This window comes from Coenobita brevimanus, chromosome 29 (assembly GCF_032717465.1).
Source record: "Coenobita brevimanus isolate Jiangsu-jjx chromosome 29, ASM3271746v2, whole genome shotgun sequence".
In the NCBI taxonomy this organism is placed as follows: domain Eukaryota; kingdom Metazoa; phylum Arthropoda; class Malacostraca; order Decapoda; family Coenobitidae; genus Coenobita; species Coenobita brevimanus.
The window spans coordinates 35,653,809-35,674,162 of record NC_136982.1 but is presented as its reverse complement, the minus strand read 5'-3'; the positions used below and the strand labels follow the sequence as shown (position 1 = coordinate 35,674,162).

Sequence of the window (20,354 nt, the reverse complement as noted above, 5' to 3'; positions counted from 1 at the left end):
CCACCCAATGCTTCACGCATGGGCACACGTGTGGAAAGCTTTTGGAGGTTAATGGTAGGGGAAAAGTACAGAAGTGTATTGGGAGAATATCAGATGTTGTGTTCTGCGTTATGTATACACAAAAAGTAGTACTGAAAGAGGAGCATGGGAGGAAGAGGAAAGGATACAGCTAACTGAAAAAAGATGTCGATAAACAGCGTGAGACTGGGATATCCTAAAAAAAAAAAAAAAAAAAAAAAAAAAAAAGGGCTACACAGAACATACTAATCATACACCGCAAAATCGAATATAACATCTAAACGAAGATTAAAGAAGAAAATGGGCTGAAGGACAGAAGCTAGGCGTGAGACAAATAATTAAAGAAAGAAGTAAATGATGAAGCAGGTACTGGAAGGAAGACGCAACGACTTCAAGAATTTAAAAAGTAACTCACACTGGTACTAGAAGGACGAATATGGGCGTCCGGTGAGGTGAGTGAAATGAATGGTTACAAGGCAACACGATATTCGTGATACTAAAGCCTGACACAGGAAATAAAACAAAACAGAGGGGGATAAAAAGAAAAAAAAGAAAAAAAACAGGTATGAAAATAAACTTGTAATATGGCAATCGTAGAGGATAAGGCTAAAACTTATATCACGTCTGCTGAACGTGGCATCTCTTCACTCCGATGACGTATTATATTCTATTAGTTACCACCAGACGATTTTATACAATTCTGGAGAAACAATTCCAACCAGAGGAGTCAGATACAGCCATAATTAACACTACCACAGGTCTGTCCTAAGTTAAATAAATCGTCTGGTGTCAAGAATAAACTATTTTAAGCGTGTTCGTTGACCGCATGACTTGCGTCGCGCCATGAAACTGTAATAGGGGTTAAACAAATGGGTGTGGCGAGCAAACGAACAGGCGGGATGGGCTAGATTGGTGGTAAGCGGTGTAGCTGGGGCGGGAAAGTAAACCCTGTGAACATGGATGATGAATGATTAGCGGTTTGAGTTCAGTGAGGGTTTATTTCATAATATCCTCCAAAAATGATTTGTATGTGTGTGTGTGTGTGGGGGGGGGTAATAGGTGAGCATGGTAGATGAGAGGAATGTGTTCAAATTGTGGTGGGGGTGAAGAGGGGTTAAAGAATATACCCTGTGGAAAATGGGTGCTGCAGAACAGACGTGTTGCCGGTTCTGGGTAAACACGGCCATTGCACACTGCCATGTACTTATAAGCTTACAGTATACAGTATATTTTTTAATTTATCATTTGCACTGATCAAGACGTGATAACTTTAATTCTTAATGTTGGCGATGACGTCAGTATTCATCCTGCAGACGACGCTCCATCACACAATACCAGTAACAGATAATAGTTGTACCTACATGGTCACCGTAGTTTCAAACTACCCCCTTCAGGTATGTTGTGAAGGAATACTTTTCGTGGTGTAAATGGGTGGTGTCTGTTAGGTAAGTAAATTGTGGCGAATTCGACTAGAAGTAGCTTACAGCTACACCATTCCCGAGCGGTGCTCGTACCTCATGAGGTGGATAGTGTTTAATGTATGACGTACAATATCAGTCGTATGAGTTTATAATGGCATTATGCTCATGAACATTTCATATTTGACCTCTTCATTATTAGTTTTCTGAAAGAACAGTTTCAGTGACTCTGTCAAGTACCTTCAGGCGAGGCGACGGAATACCGAATTGGCGGTCATGTACCGAATCAACACCGATAAGATTTTATCATCACATAGCTTCATACTCACCTAATTATCTGAAATCCGGTCAAATTATTGTATTTTTAATTTTACTTAAAAAAAAAAAAAAAATCCGGATTCACAGCGAAAACGGGCTAAAATTAGCGGAAGTGTTTTTCCTTTAGCTAAACAGCTTGCCTTGGCAGACTTCTGCTTTGTATAAATATTAATTTTACATACAAAGGCATTTATATGCACTTTAAATCAGTATTTGTGCAAAACACAAGTCTGTCAAGGCGTGTTGGCGATCTAAAGTAGAAATATCCACTAACTTTAGCACGTTTTCGCTCTGAATCTTAATATTCTATTAACAGTTAAATTAGGCATAGTTTTTTAACAAATTTCAGATAATTAGGTGTGTACAAACCTATATGGTGAAGAATATAATATTTTCACAACAGCAACGACTGCCTCAGCACTGGAAACTTCCGACGAGCAGCCTGCTACACTGCTTTCGTTTATTGTTATTGGATGGTTCACAGATGAATATTTTCCCTAGTGTGCTTTTGTCTGTGCTTTTACACATTGGAACGAAACAGCAATTATTCTTCTTGTCATTAGGCATTCTTAGAAGTCAGAAATAAGCACAATGTATGCAGGCTAAACGTAAACAAAGTAGCCTAGCTGCCTCAGTGTGAGTAGTGACGTCACAACCAATCAGAGGCCGTTCCAGTCCGTGATTTTTCAGCTACTTTATTATTTTTTCATGTTTCTGCACAATTTTTTTTGGAAATAATGGTTCACAGTTATTTCCTGCGTATTTTTTTACCCATATAAGTATCTTCAAAAATTTTTGACCGGAAACTCGTCTATTAACGCTCCGTGTTGTTTCCGAGTTCTAAGAAAAAAAGAAAAAAAAAAAAAAAATCGCGCTTCTTTCATTATTCTGGTGTCTTACAGGGAAAAATACATCACTGGAGTCAAGAAATTACATACACCACCTTCTGGGTCCAACTTCACATCTGCATTGTAATAGGGAATTTAAATGATACAATCAGTGACAAACTGTTCGCCTGCTTTTCTGTTGTGTCCATAACCTTCCACCCTGCCGCATTAGGCCAAAGAGCAATAGCATGAACAGAGGAACATACGAAGTTCCTTTCAGATTCAGATTACTTGCAAAAGGTGCAAGCAAAATGAAAGAGCGCATGTACTGAAGGTCCTGCCATCTGGGGACATTCTTCTGAATCTCCCAGAGAAAAATATTTTGCAGGGTTAAACTGTATTTTTTTTCTCCTTGTATGAACAACATTTTCTGAATCGGCATATCTTTTATAAAGCTTATATGGTTAATGCCATGTATATGAATCTGATGATAAAAACATGAAAATAATACCTGTTTCCACTTTCTGAATCCAATGGAATGCAATATAATGTTTAATAATAGTTTATAATAAATTAACGTAAGAATTAACAATAAAACGTTTCAGGCAAATATTGAACTGGTTGATAAAACTAAAACATGCTGCCAGAGGTCTGTACGATATGTTTTCCCGGGCCAAACGTCAGTTCACTCCAAGTCCAATCGTCTGTTTATTCTGCGTCGTACATCCGGCAAGATAGCATGGCCGCAGGTCGTTGGTTGAAATTATTGATATTGTTTTCCCTAAAAACAACAACAAAATACTGTCGTGGGTATTTGAACCAAGAAATTTCTTTTAAACATGCAAGTCATGCCTATTTTATATTCTTCCGCATTAAGATCCCATTATCAATCACTGGACTGCACTGTGGAGAACAGAGTGGTTGGTCATATTCTACCAAAGCAACCTTATTATAATGGTATGGATTGTACATAATATATACTGATATTTACATTATGAAAATTAACAAGAGAATATTCAGTTTATCCTAGTTATGGATAGTATAATACCAAAATATTGGTAACTATCACCCCCTGACCCGCATTTTGCTCCTCTCTGCGAGATTCAGAAGAATGCCACCAGATGGCAGGACCCCCTCTCTCTCTCTCTCTCTCATTTATCGTATCTATCCATCTTCTTAGTCTACCAGGCTTCTTCCCACCTTCAAACTCAAATGCCCATACCCTTTTCAATATCCTGTTTATAACTATTCTCTCCATATGACCATGCCACCTAAATACACACACACTTCAGTTCTGCTGTCCATGTTCCTTACTCCACATCTTTCCCTAACCACAATTTTTTATCCTAACCTTTCTCTGCACTCCAAACACGTTTCTCAAGAACCCATCTCATTGCTCTCTTTTAATTTTCATGCATCAAAGTATTATTACCCATATGTCAATGTGGGTACTAATAGTCCTTCATGCAACCCTTTTACAGCTGCTACGCTCAGACCACTCTTTTGCATTAAGATCTTCGCAGCACCAACCAATTTCCATCCTTGTGCCACAGTACTTTCCAAGAAGTTTATGAATAAGGCACTGTCGAAACCAAGGAATAAGTAAGTAAAAGTGTTGATATTTCTCATATGGCCCAGACACTCGTTCACTCACCATTCACGCCCATCAATAACCACAGAAAGAACGACAAAAACAGCAACAACACCTAAAACATATACCGCCACGACAAGATGATGTGTCCGCTGTGCACTGTGCATTTGATCATAATAATACCAAGATGGGAAAATATACTCTTTCACTTTAATTTGACCTAAAAGTGCCATATCTCCATCTTGAGTGCTGAACTGCAACGAGAGATTAACACTACAATGTTATACGTAGTCGTCTGCCTTGAAGGTGGGAATATGGGTTTCTGCACTGCTTGCATGGTAATTCAGCTATGAGTCTTGGGCAGGCTAATGCCACAATTTGCTAAACAGATTTAGACAGAGCGTTGGTTACGGCTTGACTCACTGCAATGGGTTCCACTCGACTCAAACCGACTTGAATAAAATCGCCTTGGCCTCTACTAACTCCATGCAACATTTTAGAATGACATTTCAATTTTATGTTAATTATGTTGGGATTTGGTGCTGATCCCCATCTAGTTCAGGAATAAATTATATGGGAAGGATATACAGTAGAATCGTGCTATTGCATTACTTTGCCAGTAAGCTAAATGAAAGAAACTGCAATTAGACAAAACTTGGGGCCAAGGTGAAAAAAGTATAATTTCGCTTTCCTGAAAAACGGCAAACGAAACGAGTCTGGAATTGGACAGCCAAGTTGTTAATTGCCGGATCCCTGGGGCTCTTGGCCTAAAAAAGGAACAAAAAGACATAAGATTACCCTAAAAAGATAGTTTTTTAATTTGACTTCAAATTCATAAAGAATTTTAGGGTATTTATAAAATTCTTGTTTAAGAAGCTTTGCGAACATGACCCAAATCCCTAAGAATCCTCACCTAGCACCCAGTTAGATCCAGGCAAGACTGCTCGCAGTCTGGCCCAATTCTCTCTAGGTAAGAACAAGTGACTGTTACGAGTAGCTCAGAGACTAACGTGCTAGTGTGATGGCAGGGTGCAGCAGTTAACTCACTCTCCTGCGTTCTTTACCCCCTCCTTCCTCTATCTGTTACAATGTCTCCATATAATAATAATAAAACAGACCTGGTTAAATATGTAATTAAATGATAAATGATGGGAAAATAAAATAACATCATTAAGTTCTGGAAATTGAGAGAAGACAATAATAATGAGTCAAAACATCCATTTACTCATCACGTTAACATTAAAATAACGGCAGTATTCTAGACTGCATAGGAAGTTTCGTAGCACCTCTACCTTGGCGATTACTTCGCATATTACACCTTAACATTCTCTTGTACGTTGTTTATATAGCTTCAATACTTGCCGTACTTAGTTTCCAGTAATCATATGCAAAAGGATCCTGATGAGTAGTCAACAAAATATGCGTAGTCAACAAAATAAATCAGTATGGAAACAGTGTTACGAGATATCCAAAGCCATTTAGAATGAAACTTCCTATCACAACCCACTTAACTCCTTCGTTAAGCTGACGTATTTTTCATTTTATTCAAGCAACCACTGGACTACGTGATTCGACGATTTTATTCAACCTTGGTAGTGACGGGATTAACTATGGCTATATCTAACCCCTCCAAGACGAAAACTCTTTTTTCAGATTAATAAAATCGTTAGGAGATAGCACGATCATACTGAAAATGACGTCATCGTTGAGAGAGAGAGAGAGAGAGAGAGAGAATCCTTGTAAATAACGCTCAATACGCTGACGTTATTTGGTGGCTCATTTGGCCGCGTGGAGATTAGCATGGGTTTTATTTTATGAGGCATAAGACGTTTCGTGGCACCTCTTCCCCAGCGATTTATCGTGCATATTTCAGCTTTTTGTCCTCCTGCACTGTTAAACGCAATAATATCGTTACACACACAAAGAAAGTTGGCTTTTGAAGAGAACATCACTGGGTTTCAAAAATCACTCGTTATGTATCTTTATGTGGAGGTAAACAGTTTATGTCCGCACGGTACGCTACTACAGTTCTTTCATTTTAATTTGGCTCCGAATTTCGTTGTTTCGTAGTTTATTTCACCTAACTCAGTAACAGAAAATGACAATACTATGACATTCTACCCACTGCACTTATTCGTGACTAGCATTATCTTCTAGTGCTATCTATTCACCTTACCCTGCTCTAGATTGTCTCTGCTTTACAATTTCATTTAACTAAGGGACAGTTAATGAAAATGCTGCGGCTCTGTATTTTATCCAGAACACTTTTTGGAGACATAACAATACATTGTAGTGTCTGTCTATGACAACAGTTGAGCAATCGAGACGGAGAGCAATTTCAGGCCAAGTTAAAGTGAAATGAGTAGGGCAAACAACGGCGACACCAAAAGTAACATAAAAGCGTATACCAAAGTGTAATATGCATAATTAATCGCTATGGAGGAGGGGCTGCGAAGTTATATCACGCCAACCAGAATACTGAAGCTGGAACTCAGAAGGCGGGTATTAAACAAACTTATTCTCACGCTTGACGACGATGCATGGAAGCAAGTATAAACCATGTCCTTTGTGGTGATCTGAAGTGATGATAACCATTTCCCTGATGATTTTAGGTAACTCAGGAAGGATCTCTAGTGATGATGGGGTCAGTGAGGACTAATTAACCCCTCCAGTTCCAAACGCCTCCTCTAAGCTGTTTTAAATCGAGCTGGAAGCAAACATTCAATGAAATTAAAAGTCTTCGGGATGAAAATATTTAAAAATTAACGGTGATCATATAGACTGACTGCGACATTTAATCTACTTGACAAACCCTCCGAACGTGTTTTTATTAGTGTTAACTCTCTCGGCTCAGTACAATAAGGTAGACTGGAATATAATACACCTGATGTCCTGAGGATGGGAAGGTTCATGGTGACAGTATTGGCACTCTCAGAACCCTACGACTCATTCTCAGCTAAGTACAATCATCTGACGTTACCTGGAATAAAATGCAAGAGGAGACAGGATCGTGATAGGGTTAAAGTAACCGTAATTTTACATGAAGTGAGACGACGCGGGACGAATAGCAGAAAGAGGATATGTTCTGTATGGAAGGTTGGAAATAAACTGAGAAAAAAACAAAACGACTAACAAAGATGATTGCAATGCAGCATCTGATACAGAATTTCAGTTATCCAAGAGGAGGAAGTAGGAAATAAGCTGAGAAAACTGGAAGAAATTACATAATAAATGGTATGAAAATGGACAACTAATGTCAAAATAGGTAAGGAGAGTTCAGATGGGTGAGGATGAGGATAACTGGGAAAGAATGCATGTGCTATCACAAAAACCGTGACATACATCTGCTACCACTGTTGCTTCTTAAGATTAAAAATACGACTAGCACCCGGCGCGCCTCATGCAGGGCGGCGGGGAAGAAAAGGACGCCAGAAGGAGAGTTGGGAGTGTGGCGATGCTTGGGTGCCGGGCACAACCAACCCTCCGACACTCGCAAAACACTAACACAACACTACTACTATACAAAAACACAAAAATCCGTCAAGCGTGTACTACTTACTGGGTGATAATAGAAGGCAAATACAACACAGGTAGCTAAAGAGGAATATACATTATATATATATATATATATATATATATATATATATATATATATATATATACAGTATATATATATATTATATTTAATATATACAGTACATATATTATATATATTTTACACAAAAATCCATCCACTTGGAGATGTGACGCAGCAACAGCTGGACGGGGGGTTGGGGTAGTTGAAAATCTAAAGCAAATGGCAGAATGGGCCCTTTAATATACGGAGAAAAATATTATTTCACTATTAATAATTTATAAATATAATAATCAATAATGCGACGCCGAAATACGTTATCTGCAATAATGAAAACCAGAGTAGTTGAGCTGTCGGGAGAAGAAGGGAAAGGTGGACCAAGTGGATGGAGCGTTGGGGGTGAGAAGTGAGGGAGGAGGTGGGGCCTTGCTCTGATAGTGGCTTAGAGTGGATGTGGGTGTGAGGAAGGACGAGGGGAGGGTATTTGTAAACCAACCGTGAAGAGGAAGGAGGGGAGGGGGAGGAGGGACGTTTGGAATCGTGGGATGGTGAAGGGGGGGGGGGATTAGGTGAGGGAAGGTTCAAGCTTGCAGGTGCATCTATGCAAAAATTTTGTCATAATCAATCCACAAAAAATAATGTCAGAACATAACAAAAGAAGCCATACAAGTTTCCAAAAATCCACCAAAAAATATATAGGCACGTTCCAAGACAGTACGTAAAAATATATAAATATATTTAAAAAATGAAAAAGGTTGTCGTGACTAAGACTGCTTTTGCTACTTACTGGGAATGCCTGAAACTAGCTTTAAAGGCCTTAGGACGCGGATAGCTCTGAGCGTTCTTAAGTCTACAGGTAGAGCTTTCATATATATCGTGATGAATCTGAAAAGCAAGGATAAAGATGGTAACTACCAACTAATATGATGGTCACACAGCTTGGGGAGGGAAGAAGTTGACAATAGATGGGAAGAGAAGGGAAGGTGATAAATAATAGAGGGGGGGGGAACAGTTTGCTAATGATGGTAGTAGTGGTGGTGGTGGTTGTGGTAGTGGTGTGGCGGTGGTTCGCTACGCACTAAAACTCAATAAACCAGCTAGTGTAGTGGTAAGACTGCACGAACACTCAACCACTAAAAGTCGCTAAGGAAAAAATGGCTCGATTCTCGGATAAAACAAAAAACGAAAAAAACTATAAAATGGGGGAAGGGGCGGTGGTTGGGGGGGGGGAAAGCTTATGTTTTTTTCTCATTATGGGGTCGGCTTCAGGGGGTGGGGGTGGATTGGGAGGAACGTGGAGGATGAACTATGGCCATTTTTAAGGTTAACCCTTTCAGTCCCATGACATTTCTATTTTATTCTTGCTGCAACCACTCTATTTTTCACCAACGACTCATCTCTAGTAGTGAAGGGGTTAGTGAAGGTTATCTCTAACCCTTCCAGTTCGAAAAGTCTATCCTGGTGCGAATTAAATCGTATGGAAACAGCAAGAATACAAATAAAAAAGGACGCCACCAGACTGAAGGAGTTAAAGGGGAGGGGATGTGGGATGTGGGAGGAGAATGGTGGAGGGGGAGGGGATGAAGGATTGAGCGGCCACGGAGATTAAACGAAAAGAGAACAGTTTCCTTACGGCGATTATTTTCATCATTATTATTATGGGGATACAGGGGTTCAATAGAGAAGAGGGTGGAGAAAAAAAAAACTGGTAAGGAGAAGGGGGAGGGAGCTTGAGAGATACCCAAGGGGGCAAAGAGGGGGGGGGGGACTGCAGGCGGCATTACACTCACCCCCGGGACAACAACAACAACAAATAAAAACACACCAAGACGTTGGCTCGGTCACTGGCGCTCCATACACTAGGATTCTCTACCATAACTTTCAAAAGAAGCGAGGAGGCTGCTTTAGCGGGTTTACAAGAAAAAAAATATTATATATATATATATATATATATATATATATATATATATATATATACATATATATATATATATATATATATATATATATATATATATATACATATATATATATATATACATTATATATATATATATATATATATATATATATATATATATATATATATATATATATATACATACAGGTCTCCAAAAAGAAAAAAGAGAAAGAAAAAAAAGTCTCTTTCTGGCCAAACTACGAAAGTGAGGCTAAAAAGTCCCCTAGAATAAGTACATCTGTCTGCGGATCTGACTACTTTAGGATTCATGGCGCCCAGTTCTATTGGTATGAAAGACAACTGGCTGAAGTCTAAGTGTTGGTACGGTACTCTCTAAATGAAGTGAGTCTCTGCTTCACTATACCAGTACTAATGTTCCGATCAAAGGGGGTCTAAGAGAGAGAGAGCACTGATCCCATGCGTCCACTGTTCCTCCCCTAATGAGGAAAACATCAACAGCAAGACTAACTCGTAGAAAAAAAATATATAGCATACCAACACTCAAATCTACTCCCCCATTATCATTACCATCTTTCTGTTGGCTTTAAAATGTCTCTCTGCTCTACATCTACACTGTTCTATTTACCAGGGCGTAGATTCACAAACAAGCCCATGATCAGTTCCCTGACGTAACTATATCTGTTTTTGCAAGAACGGCAAGGAAATGGGAGTGACGAAGTCTCCCACGTCTGCAGTTCCTCCAACAAAAACAGATATTAGTTACGAGGGAGAATTAACCGTACTGGGTCTTCACCGTATCCAAGACTGATGTTGGCGGTAAGGATAGAAAAATGAGAGCCCAGAACCTTCCCATAATTCTTGCTTTTCCCGCCAAAACTAATTTGGTTACGGCAAGGAATTGATCGTGGATTTTTTTGTGAATCTCAGCGCGGGTCTAGAAGGATTATATTCCCCGCGGCCTGTGAGCTACCCACTAGTACGATGCCGCAGCTAGAGCAGCAGCAGCAGCAGCAATAGTAGCAGCGGCGGCGGCAGCGGTGAGGTGGGGGCCAGGTGGTGCCAGAATACGTACAGCAGCCCTGCACACTCTAGGTCGCAGTCTCGTCCACATAGGAGGATTTCAAACACCTGTTCCTTAGCGATTTTGTTTCCACATTACACATTAATACATTTTTCGTCTGTGGCTTATGCCTTTCCGATACAGACATGGTTCAGAATATCACAGGCAAGAATACAGATGTAATATATGCCGAAACAGATAGGTAAGGAGGAGGTGCTAGGAAGCCTCTTTAACAGACGAGAGTACGACCCTCTCATACCAGTCCGGCCTTGCCCTGGTGCACACCACCACACGCCAGGGGGAATGGCACACACAGATGAATTAGGGAAATGCCAGTCACGGAAGGGGTAAGGGTAAGGGCACGGCACGCGCGGAAGGGATAATGGTATATCAGAGCCGGCACAAGTACGCCAGGCATGGAAAGGGATGGGCAGGGAGCAACGACGCGGCAGAAACACAGCAGTGGTAGGGGCATCAGGCACAGAAGAGAAGGGGCATGTCACGCACAGATGGGGTAGTGTTACGTCAGGCACAGACGAAGAAGGGGCATGTTAAGCACGAATGGGACAGTGATATGTCAGGAACAAATGAGACAGGAACACATCAGGCACGGAGAGGGTAGGGACATGACAGGCATGGATGGGGAGGGGACGGCAATGGAAAACAGGTAGAGACACATCAAGCAAAGGTCAGGGTGGAACCATGTCAGGCACGGAAGGGGAAGGGGTACGTCAGGCACCGAGGGGGAAGGGACACAACAGACATGGGTGGGGAAAGGACACAACAGGCATGGATGGGGAAGGAACAACAGGCATGGGTGGGGAAGGGACACAACAGGCATGGGTATAGCGAAGGGACACAACAGGCATGGGTGGCGAAGGGACACAACAGACATGGGTGGGGGACACAACAGGCACGAGTGGGGAAGGAAAACAGGCATGGGTGGGGAAGGGGCACAACCGGCACGGGTGGGGAAGGGGCACAACCGGCACGGGTGGGGAAGGGACAACAGGCATGGGTGGGGAAGGGACACCGATGGAGAAGACAGAGATATATCAGGCACAGACGGGGTAGGGACACATCAGAAAGAGACATGTTAGGAAGCGATGGGGCAGGGACGTAGCAAGGGTACATATTACATAAGGCAGGAACACGACAGGAGGAGGGATGGGGCAGGAACAGGGCTTGGGCAGAGGCAGGGAAGGGGTAAAGAAGGACAGGTTGGGGAAGGGATGAAGAAGGGGACATGGACGGAGAAGGGAAAGGGGGACACAGCAGGGAACATGGACAGAGGAGAAGAGGCAGGGACGGGGCAGAGGGCAAGGAGAAGCAAAGGCACAGGTCTGGGCAGGCAGGGATGAGGGAAGCCAGAAGGCAGGGGACATGCAGAGGCAGTAACCAGACACAATAGGCAGGAACATACTGAGGCAATGAGGATGGATCAGCAAGACACAGAACAAAGTGTGGGCTAGTAAAGGCAGTGGGTAGGCACACTCATGAGCTACAGTGTCTGCAAACCATCTACCCTTACCCCTTGCTGATGGGTAGTAGTGATCAGGTTTTCACACCGAACGAAGACCTGGTGTCTAGTGTTAAGGTGGCAGTTTCAACCTTTACTAAACTGCACAAGGAACAGTTCGTGATGACATTATTACTCGTGCGGTCTAGATAAACATCAAACTACCAACAACAGGTCTTAGGGTAGAAGGGAAAGGATGAGCAGAAACTATAGTTCCACTATGTACAGGGCACGCAGAAAGTATAAACTAGGCGGGGGGGGGGGGAGGCTAACGATGGGGGTGAAAAGAGCAGGGACAGGAAACAATGGGAAGGGACAGGGAGAAGTAACAGACAGGGACAAGGGCACATAATAAGTAGGGAATAGCAGCAGGCAGGAGAGGGGACGCAACAAGCAGGGGCAGTGAGAGGTAATGGGAACAGCACAGCAAGCAGAGGCAGGGGAGGCAACAGACTATGGCAGGAAAAAGCAACGTGGGGGAAAGGATGCATGAAATGGTTGGCAGCAAAGGCAAGGAATAGCATCATGATCTAAGGGGCGATTATACGAAGGACGGGGATGTAGCGGTTCGGAAGGGTCGAGTTAGACCGACAATGAAGGCAATGATTACCAATACAACGATTTAAACTCTAGAAAAGAAACTAAAGTAGATGTTATACGTATGAAGAAATTCCTTGTTAGGTAACGCACGATGGTTAACATGGCCGAATCAAGACAAACTGGAAACAAACTGCACATCAGAGCATTGTTAACTTGGTAATACTTTGGCATCAACATGGTCAGATCCAATATTGCAACTATCTGTTTGAAAAAAGATGGTGTAAATAAATTATTTGAACTACTACATCATCAGTCGTATTCCATGACTGTAAATTCTGTTTTCACATGAGTTCATTGCTCTAAAGTCCGTGAACTATCTGTCACTAGACCAAGTTTGTAAGGAGAAATGCACAGCGCTGGAAAATCAGAATCACCTTCACTTGAAAGTCAATATTCTTCCTTTTCCTGGAGAGATATAGAGGAAACACAAATTAGAAACAGGAAATATACATGTTTAGTGTAAAGAACAAATGACGCCATGGGCCATCCCTAAAATGGGTGGCTGTAATACTTAGTTACGTCCCTAACGACATATTATTGATGCAAAGAGAAAGAGAAAAAAATCACAAACATATTTATCTGGGTTGTAAGGTTTGTTCTGAACTACTCATGTGCGAGTTTCACTTGCATATTAGGCATTAAATCCCCTACCTCGGCTCCACAGCAGGTATTAATTGTGCTCATTTTTTCCTGTTTCAGCAGGGACAAGTTACCATCAGGACTTGACTAGTGAAGTCACTATGAACCATGAGTTGTTAGATTTATAAATTGTTTTCTCTCCTGAAAGAAGGACAGGAATATACAGCGCACATTCTGTAAACGTCCAACCACTTACTGTACTTGTAGCAAATGTTAATGCATCCAGCATGATGTTACAGCATGAAAACTCAATTAAATTTATCTATTGAGCAACAATGACGCGCTCCAGTGTACCTGGAATACAGGGCAACATCTGAGGAAAGATGAGGTATGAAGTTTTTACAAGGGCCAGGAGGGGAATGGGGGCGTGGGTGTGCGTGGGACAGGGTGGACCAAGGCAGCGGGCCAGTTAGCGGCGGGGCGGCGGTCCACAAGGCGCCTGACCGCCGTCGCCACCGCAGCCGCCGCCCCAGTGCCGCCGCGGGGGAGCGAGACTACCTAGCGAGCAGAGGCCGGGCTGTGGTGAAGACAGTCCCGGGCCACTTACTTGGCAGCCGTGAGACCAACTTGAGGGGCCTGAGGACGCGGAACGAGCGAAGCATCCTCAGATCCACAGTTTGGCCAAAACTGTCCGCTGCTATTATTGTCATACCGCTGTCATAGGGAGATACAGCCAAATACCATCACAGGACCAAGCTTCCCACTCCCACTACCGCACCATACTACCCACACTCCCACCAGGCCAGGACCACACCCACTGCACACCCCTTGACAACTATATCACATCCTGACTCACCACTCTGCCCTCCCTTGATATTACCGACTTCCCATGACACTCCTGTGGGCTATCTCCCTAACATTTCCTATCATACTCCTGGCCTGGCACTGCAGCCCTCCCATTAGGTATTATTTCTTATGACTTTGTTGCACTAGTGATCAAATTACAGGAACTTTCAACTCCTTAATACCAGTTTTGCTTCTGCTTACTTTAGTGATATGAATACATCCTCTCCTAGTCTAACTGTTTTCTGGGCACAAAGATAATAGTTACAGCTATCTTAATGCTTTTTGAGGGGATGGGGTGGGCAGACGCATAGATGGGGAGAGAGAGGGACAAAAGTCGAGTACTGGGATGTATGTGTGACCGGTGAGAACCTATATCTCAGGGGTGAAAAATAGAAAATGTACAATATGTGGTGACTGAGGGGTAGGGGCAGCGGACAGAGGGTGTCTCAAGAGTGGGAGGAGTGCAGAAGGTTAGAATAGCAATCGATAAAACGCAAGGAAAGCGAGGAGGAGATTAAAACTTACCATCTCCTCCTCTCCTTTCCTTTTCAAAACGTCCTCTGCAAACCCCTCCCCTACTGAGAGACCCGTCTGCTCCCTTCCCTACCCCCACCAAAAATCTCTCCATGATGTTCCTCTTCCACTGAAATGGAAAAACAAAAACCAAAAGAGCATGACTGAAAAGAGAAACTGGGGGAAATGGTAAATGATGGGATGAAAATAGGTGTATGGAGTTGTTGTCTGCTGGTAGGATGGGACGGCTCTGTGATGATGGGTGAGAGGAGGAGGAAGAGGAGGGGGGGAGAGGAAGGTGATGACACTGACAAACACATCATCACCATCACTACATCACACATCGACCGACCCTCCTCATCATCATCACTATCACAGGGGCAGAAACTCCAAAAAACAGTCCGGAAAGAGATAAAAAATAGAAATAACAACTATGCTAAAAATCATAGCGCGAACTAAACAACAACATATTTCCTTATCAATATCATAATTAATATTAACACTAAAAATCGATGTTGCACGTCAGTGAAAATTTAATAATGGGCAAAAAATATGAAAACGTGTAACAAGCTTCATTTTCCTTGAAAACCAAAACGGAAATCGTATTAAAGGTCATAAGCACCCTCATCTACAAACTGGATCACCTGATAAAATGTATATATTTCACAAGAGATCCAAATATACTGTCAAAATAAATACCAGTACCAGTTGCCGTTGTGTGGGGAAAATGTTCATAGTTTAGCCAGATATATATACAAATATAAAAAAATAACGTCTGGGCGAATCACAGCAGCGAGAAGAAAAAAGTACTAAACACATTGGTAAATACAGTACTAAATATTTCTAACATAAAATGCGGAATTACTGATTCTGGTGTGGAAAATATGGGACATCTGAAATATGACTGAGTTAAGTGATACAAAGAAATTAACTTACGTACATTCAGAACAAATCTTCACAAAAAAATATATATATATATATATATATATATATATAGACTCAATCACTACAAAACACACACACACAGTCGTAATTCCTTCCCCTCCCCGCATACAATCAAAACTTCCCCACATACACCTCTCCCTCCACGTACGATTTTAATCTCTCCTAACCTTCCCCCTCCCTTCCAACACACACACACACACACACACACACACACACACACACACACACACACACACAAATTCCTTTCCCAACTGCACCACATAAATACACCTCCACACAAGCAAAACCCTTTCCTCAAATACACACAACCTTTCCCTTCACCCCCCCCCCAAGCACACAAATCCCTTCCTCAATCACTATTTTTAAAGTTCTCAAACACACACACACACAAAATATCTCCCCCCTCTCTCTCTCTCTCTCACTCAAAATCCTTGCCCCCCCCCCTCTCTCTCTCTCTCTCTCTCTCTCTCTCTCTCTCTCTCTCTCTCTGCTCACAGCTCGGACACAAGACGCGGATGCCTTACCCTGTGACTACAACCACAAAGTCCATGATGTTCCAGATGTTCCTCAGGTAAGATTTTGGGTGGAAGACGAAGCCGAGAGCCAGGATCTTGAGACAGGCCTCGATGCAGAAGATGAAGAGGAAGTAGGATTCTGTTTTCTCCTGTAGGGATGATGATGGGGAGTGAGGAAGGGGGGAGAAGGAAGAAAAGAAGGGAGGAGAAGAAAGAAAAGAAGGGAGGAGAAGGAAGAAAAGAAGGGAGGAGAAGGAAGAAAAGAAGGGAGGAGAAGGAAGAAAAGAAGGGAGGAGAAGGAAGAAAAGAAGGGAGGAGAAGGAAGAAAAGAAGGGAGGAGAAGGAAGAAAAGAAGGGAGAAGAAGGAAGAAAAGAAGGGAGGAGAAGGAAGAAAAGAAGGGAGGAGAAGGAAGAAAAGAAGGGAGGAGAAGGAAGAAAAGAAGGGAGGAGAAGGAAGAAAAGAAGGGAGGAGAAGGAAGAAAAGAAGGGAGGAGAAGGAAGAAAAGAAGGGAGGAGAAGGAAGAAAAGAAGGGAGGAGAAGGAAGGAAAGAAGGGAGGAGAAGGAAGAAAAGAGGGAAGGAAGGATAAGAAAAGAGGAACGGGAGGAGAAACAAGGAAAAAAGAAAGCGGGGAAGGAAGGAGTAAGAAGGAAAAAAAAAGAAGGAAGAGGGGAAGATGAAAGAGAAGAAAAGATAAGAAAGGGGGAAGGGAAGAGGGAGCGAAGGAGAAAGAAGGAAAAAGAGTAGGAAGAGGGGAAGGAAGGAGAAGGAAGGAAATAAGATGAAAAGGATGGAATGAAAAAGGAGAAAGTAAAGAAGAAGAAAGAAGGGAAGTAAACAGGGCAGGAAGGAGAAAGAAGGAAAAATGAAGGAAGGGGAGAAGGAAGGAGAATGAAGGAAAAAGAGAAGGAAGAGGGGAAGGAAAGAGAAAGACAGAAAAAGAGAAGGAGGGGAAGTAGACACGGCAGGAGGGAGAAAGGAAGAGGGGGAAGGAAGGAAGGGAGGAGAAAGATGGAAAATGGGAAGCAAGCGGGGAAGGGAAGGGAGGAAAAGGTAAGAAAGAGGGAAAGGAAGAGAAGGAAGGGAAAGGGGAACGAAAGGAAGGATGGAAAAGAGGAGGAAGAAAAGACAGAGGAGGGGAACGAAGGAAGGATGGAAGGACGAATGAAGGATGCAAGGACGAAGGAAGGAGGGATGGAGTAGGGGGAAGGAAGTAAGGGTGAGGAGTGAGAAGGGGAAAAGAGGTGATGGGTGGAATGGTGAAGTAGGGGTAAAGAAAATATGGTGGGGTGACGAAAGATAGAAGGGTAGGAGAGGAAGTAAAGCAGGGTAAGTGGAAGAATGGAAAGGGAGAGGGTGGATGGAAGGGATATGGAAAGTTCGATTGAAATGTTAGGGAATGGGAATGTGAGATAAATACAAGGAAGAGATGGAGCAGAGAGAAAGAAACAGTCAATTGGGAAGAGGAATGGGGAATTGAGAGCAATATACCATTAGTGTAAGGTAAAACAGAAGATCAGTGGAAGGGGGAGGATGGGAATTACAGACAAGGTGGGAATGAAACAAGAAAGGACATTGAGAGTAGTAGACCATTAATAAGAGGAACACAAGTTTGAGATGGATGTCAGAGGAAGGGGATGATGAGAAGGGAAGGGGAAATCGTGGGAGAGAAAGAGAAAAAAATATATATTAGTTTCTGATGAATGTTAAACAGCCCTATACCAGATATAGCTTAACCCACATTACCAACTTCTCCCTGATCTAATCTGCTACATTCTTTCTATCTACTTCTCTGATGCTCTCTAAAAGAGTAGATCCTTGTAACCTCTTCAATCCGAGAACGCATTTTAGACTTATCTCCAGACGGCTTTATCCACACTACAGAAGGCAGCTCGTTAGAATGGGGTAGATAAGGGCTGCACTGAACCTCTCCAATTCGAAGGGTGAACAAAACGGTCTGGTGACTGCAATAAAATGAAAAATGCGTCATCGGCCTGAAAGGTTTAATTCCGCTCTGACGACGTAAGTAAACTCTTCAGACCGAGTACATCGTTCATACCTCATCCCTGCTGCTACCAGGCTATTTTCTTCAGGTGAGGAGGGCATCCAAGAAGTGAATGGGTTAATGAAAGCTGTATCTAACCGTGACCCTTTCAGAATTTTAATTTGAAACCTACAAATCATTTTCCTTTCTTCGTCAAACCTTTTTTTTTCTTTCTTTCTCACTCAACTGTCCTCTCTTTATACTCCGCATCTCTAAATTTTAGTCTTTTTTTTCTTTCCATTCTACCCTTTTCATCTTTTCGTTGCTCTACTCTCTTCCGATACTATTCTGCATTTTATTCTACTCTCCTTTTCTCCCAATATTCCAAAAAGTCCTCAACCTACTATGTCACTGTCATAAATTTCTAACCCATTAACTTCTTCACTAAAACGACGTCTTGTTGTTTCATTCTTGCTCACTAGAAACAATTTCATTTGTCTTGAGGGAAATCTCTCGCCCTCCATTAACTCCTTAAATTCAATGGCTTTTTTTATATTCTAACTACCGCCAGATGGATTTAATAATCTTAGGAAGAGACTACATGTAGTGTTAGGGCTAAGTAAGGATATATCTAACCCCTACAGTTCGAAAAGTCTACCCGGAGTTATGCAAGAATAATAACAATATGACGTACTCGGGCTGAAGAGATGATACACAGAAGATCTCCCCAAATCTAAAATCAAGTGGTAACACGAACAAAATAATACATCATCTGGCTGAAGGTGCACATACTCACTTGATAACGAGTCCTGGTGTCAAACATGCTTCACAATCTGCTGCTATAATTAGGCCAATTATTACCTGTTACATAAGGACTTAGATCTTCCAATATTCTGTATACTCCGTCATTTAAGAGGCCTAAAGGATCTATGTAATTATATATATATATATATATATATATATATATATATATATATATATATATATACACACACACACAATGAAAAAGTCTTTTCCATAGCATTCTTGATGCACCATGGCGATTTCATTTACCACCGTAGAGGTTATTCAGCTATTCAGGTTTGAGGGATTTGATACAGCCTTCATTTACTCCTTCAGTACTGTGCCGCTCTTCTGTATTGGCTAGAAACGTCTGGATGTAATAAGTTAAAATATATATATATATATATATATATATATATATATATATATATATATATATATATATATATATATATATATATATATATTATACATATATATATTATATACTGTATATATACTATATACTATACATATTAAATATATATATATATATATATATATATATATATATACGTCTGGATGTAATAAGTTAAAATATATATATATATATATATATATATATATATATATATATATATATATATATATATATATATATATATATATATATATATACGTCTGGATGTAATAAGTTAAAATATATATATATAAATATATATATATATATATATATATATATATATATTATATATATATATATATTATACATCTATATATATTATATACTGTATATATACTATATACTATACATATTATATATATATATATATATATATATATATATATATCCTTGGAGACATAGGAGGTTGAACTAGCAATAACGCATTCTCCTTTATTGATTTTCTTATGTACGGTTTCTATTTGCTGTACAATTTTTCGATGATCTTGGAGTTTCTTCATGAGTTCCCCAAAGGGCAGCAACGTTTCGAAACTATCCTGTTCCATCTTCAGGCTGGATCTGATGACTCTGTCATGGGTGGTTGTTTATATACGAGTCAGGTGGAGACATTTACACCAACTTATTCGACGTAATTGAGAGACATGGACAAATGGTATACTCACCAAGACACCACTACACCCACAACTGTTGAACACATCAAGATATATATACAGAAACATGTCTAAAGACTACAAGACGGATGAGATCATTAAAGACATTGTATACAGAAATGTATGCCCTACAGACCCGGAACACAAATTTCTCTCAACATCTACTATAAAACAAGGAAAACAGCCCACCTTCTGCTTCGTAACCGACCGCCGTGACCAAGACACCCCTTCTGAAGGACCATGTCATTTACC

The 20,354-nt window shown here is 41.2% G+C and overlaps 1 protein-coding gene across 1 annotated transcript in view; it reads right to left on the bottom strand.

Annotated features, from left to right (window-relative positions):
• The window catches only part of cac (calcium voltage-gated channel subunit cacophony), a 2,326,612-nt gene that overhangs the window by 1,989,623 nt on the left and 316,635 nt on the right, over positions 1 to 20,354 (bottom strand). Inside the window, exons 4-5 of the mRNA XM_080268748.1 lie at positions 16,254 to 16,393; positions 14,033 to 14,139 (exon numbers count right to left, since the gene is read on the bottom strand). Coding sequence (XP_080124874.1) covers positions 14,033 to 14,139; positions 16,254 to 16,393 — 247 coding nt within the window. The remainder of the gene's footprint in view (positions 1 to 14,032; positions 14,140 to 16,253; positions 16,394 to 20,354) is intronic.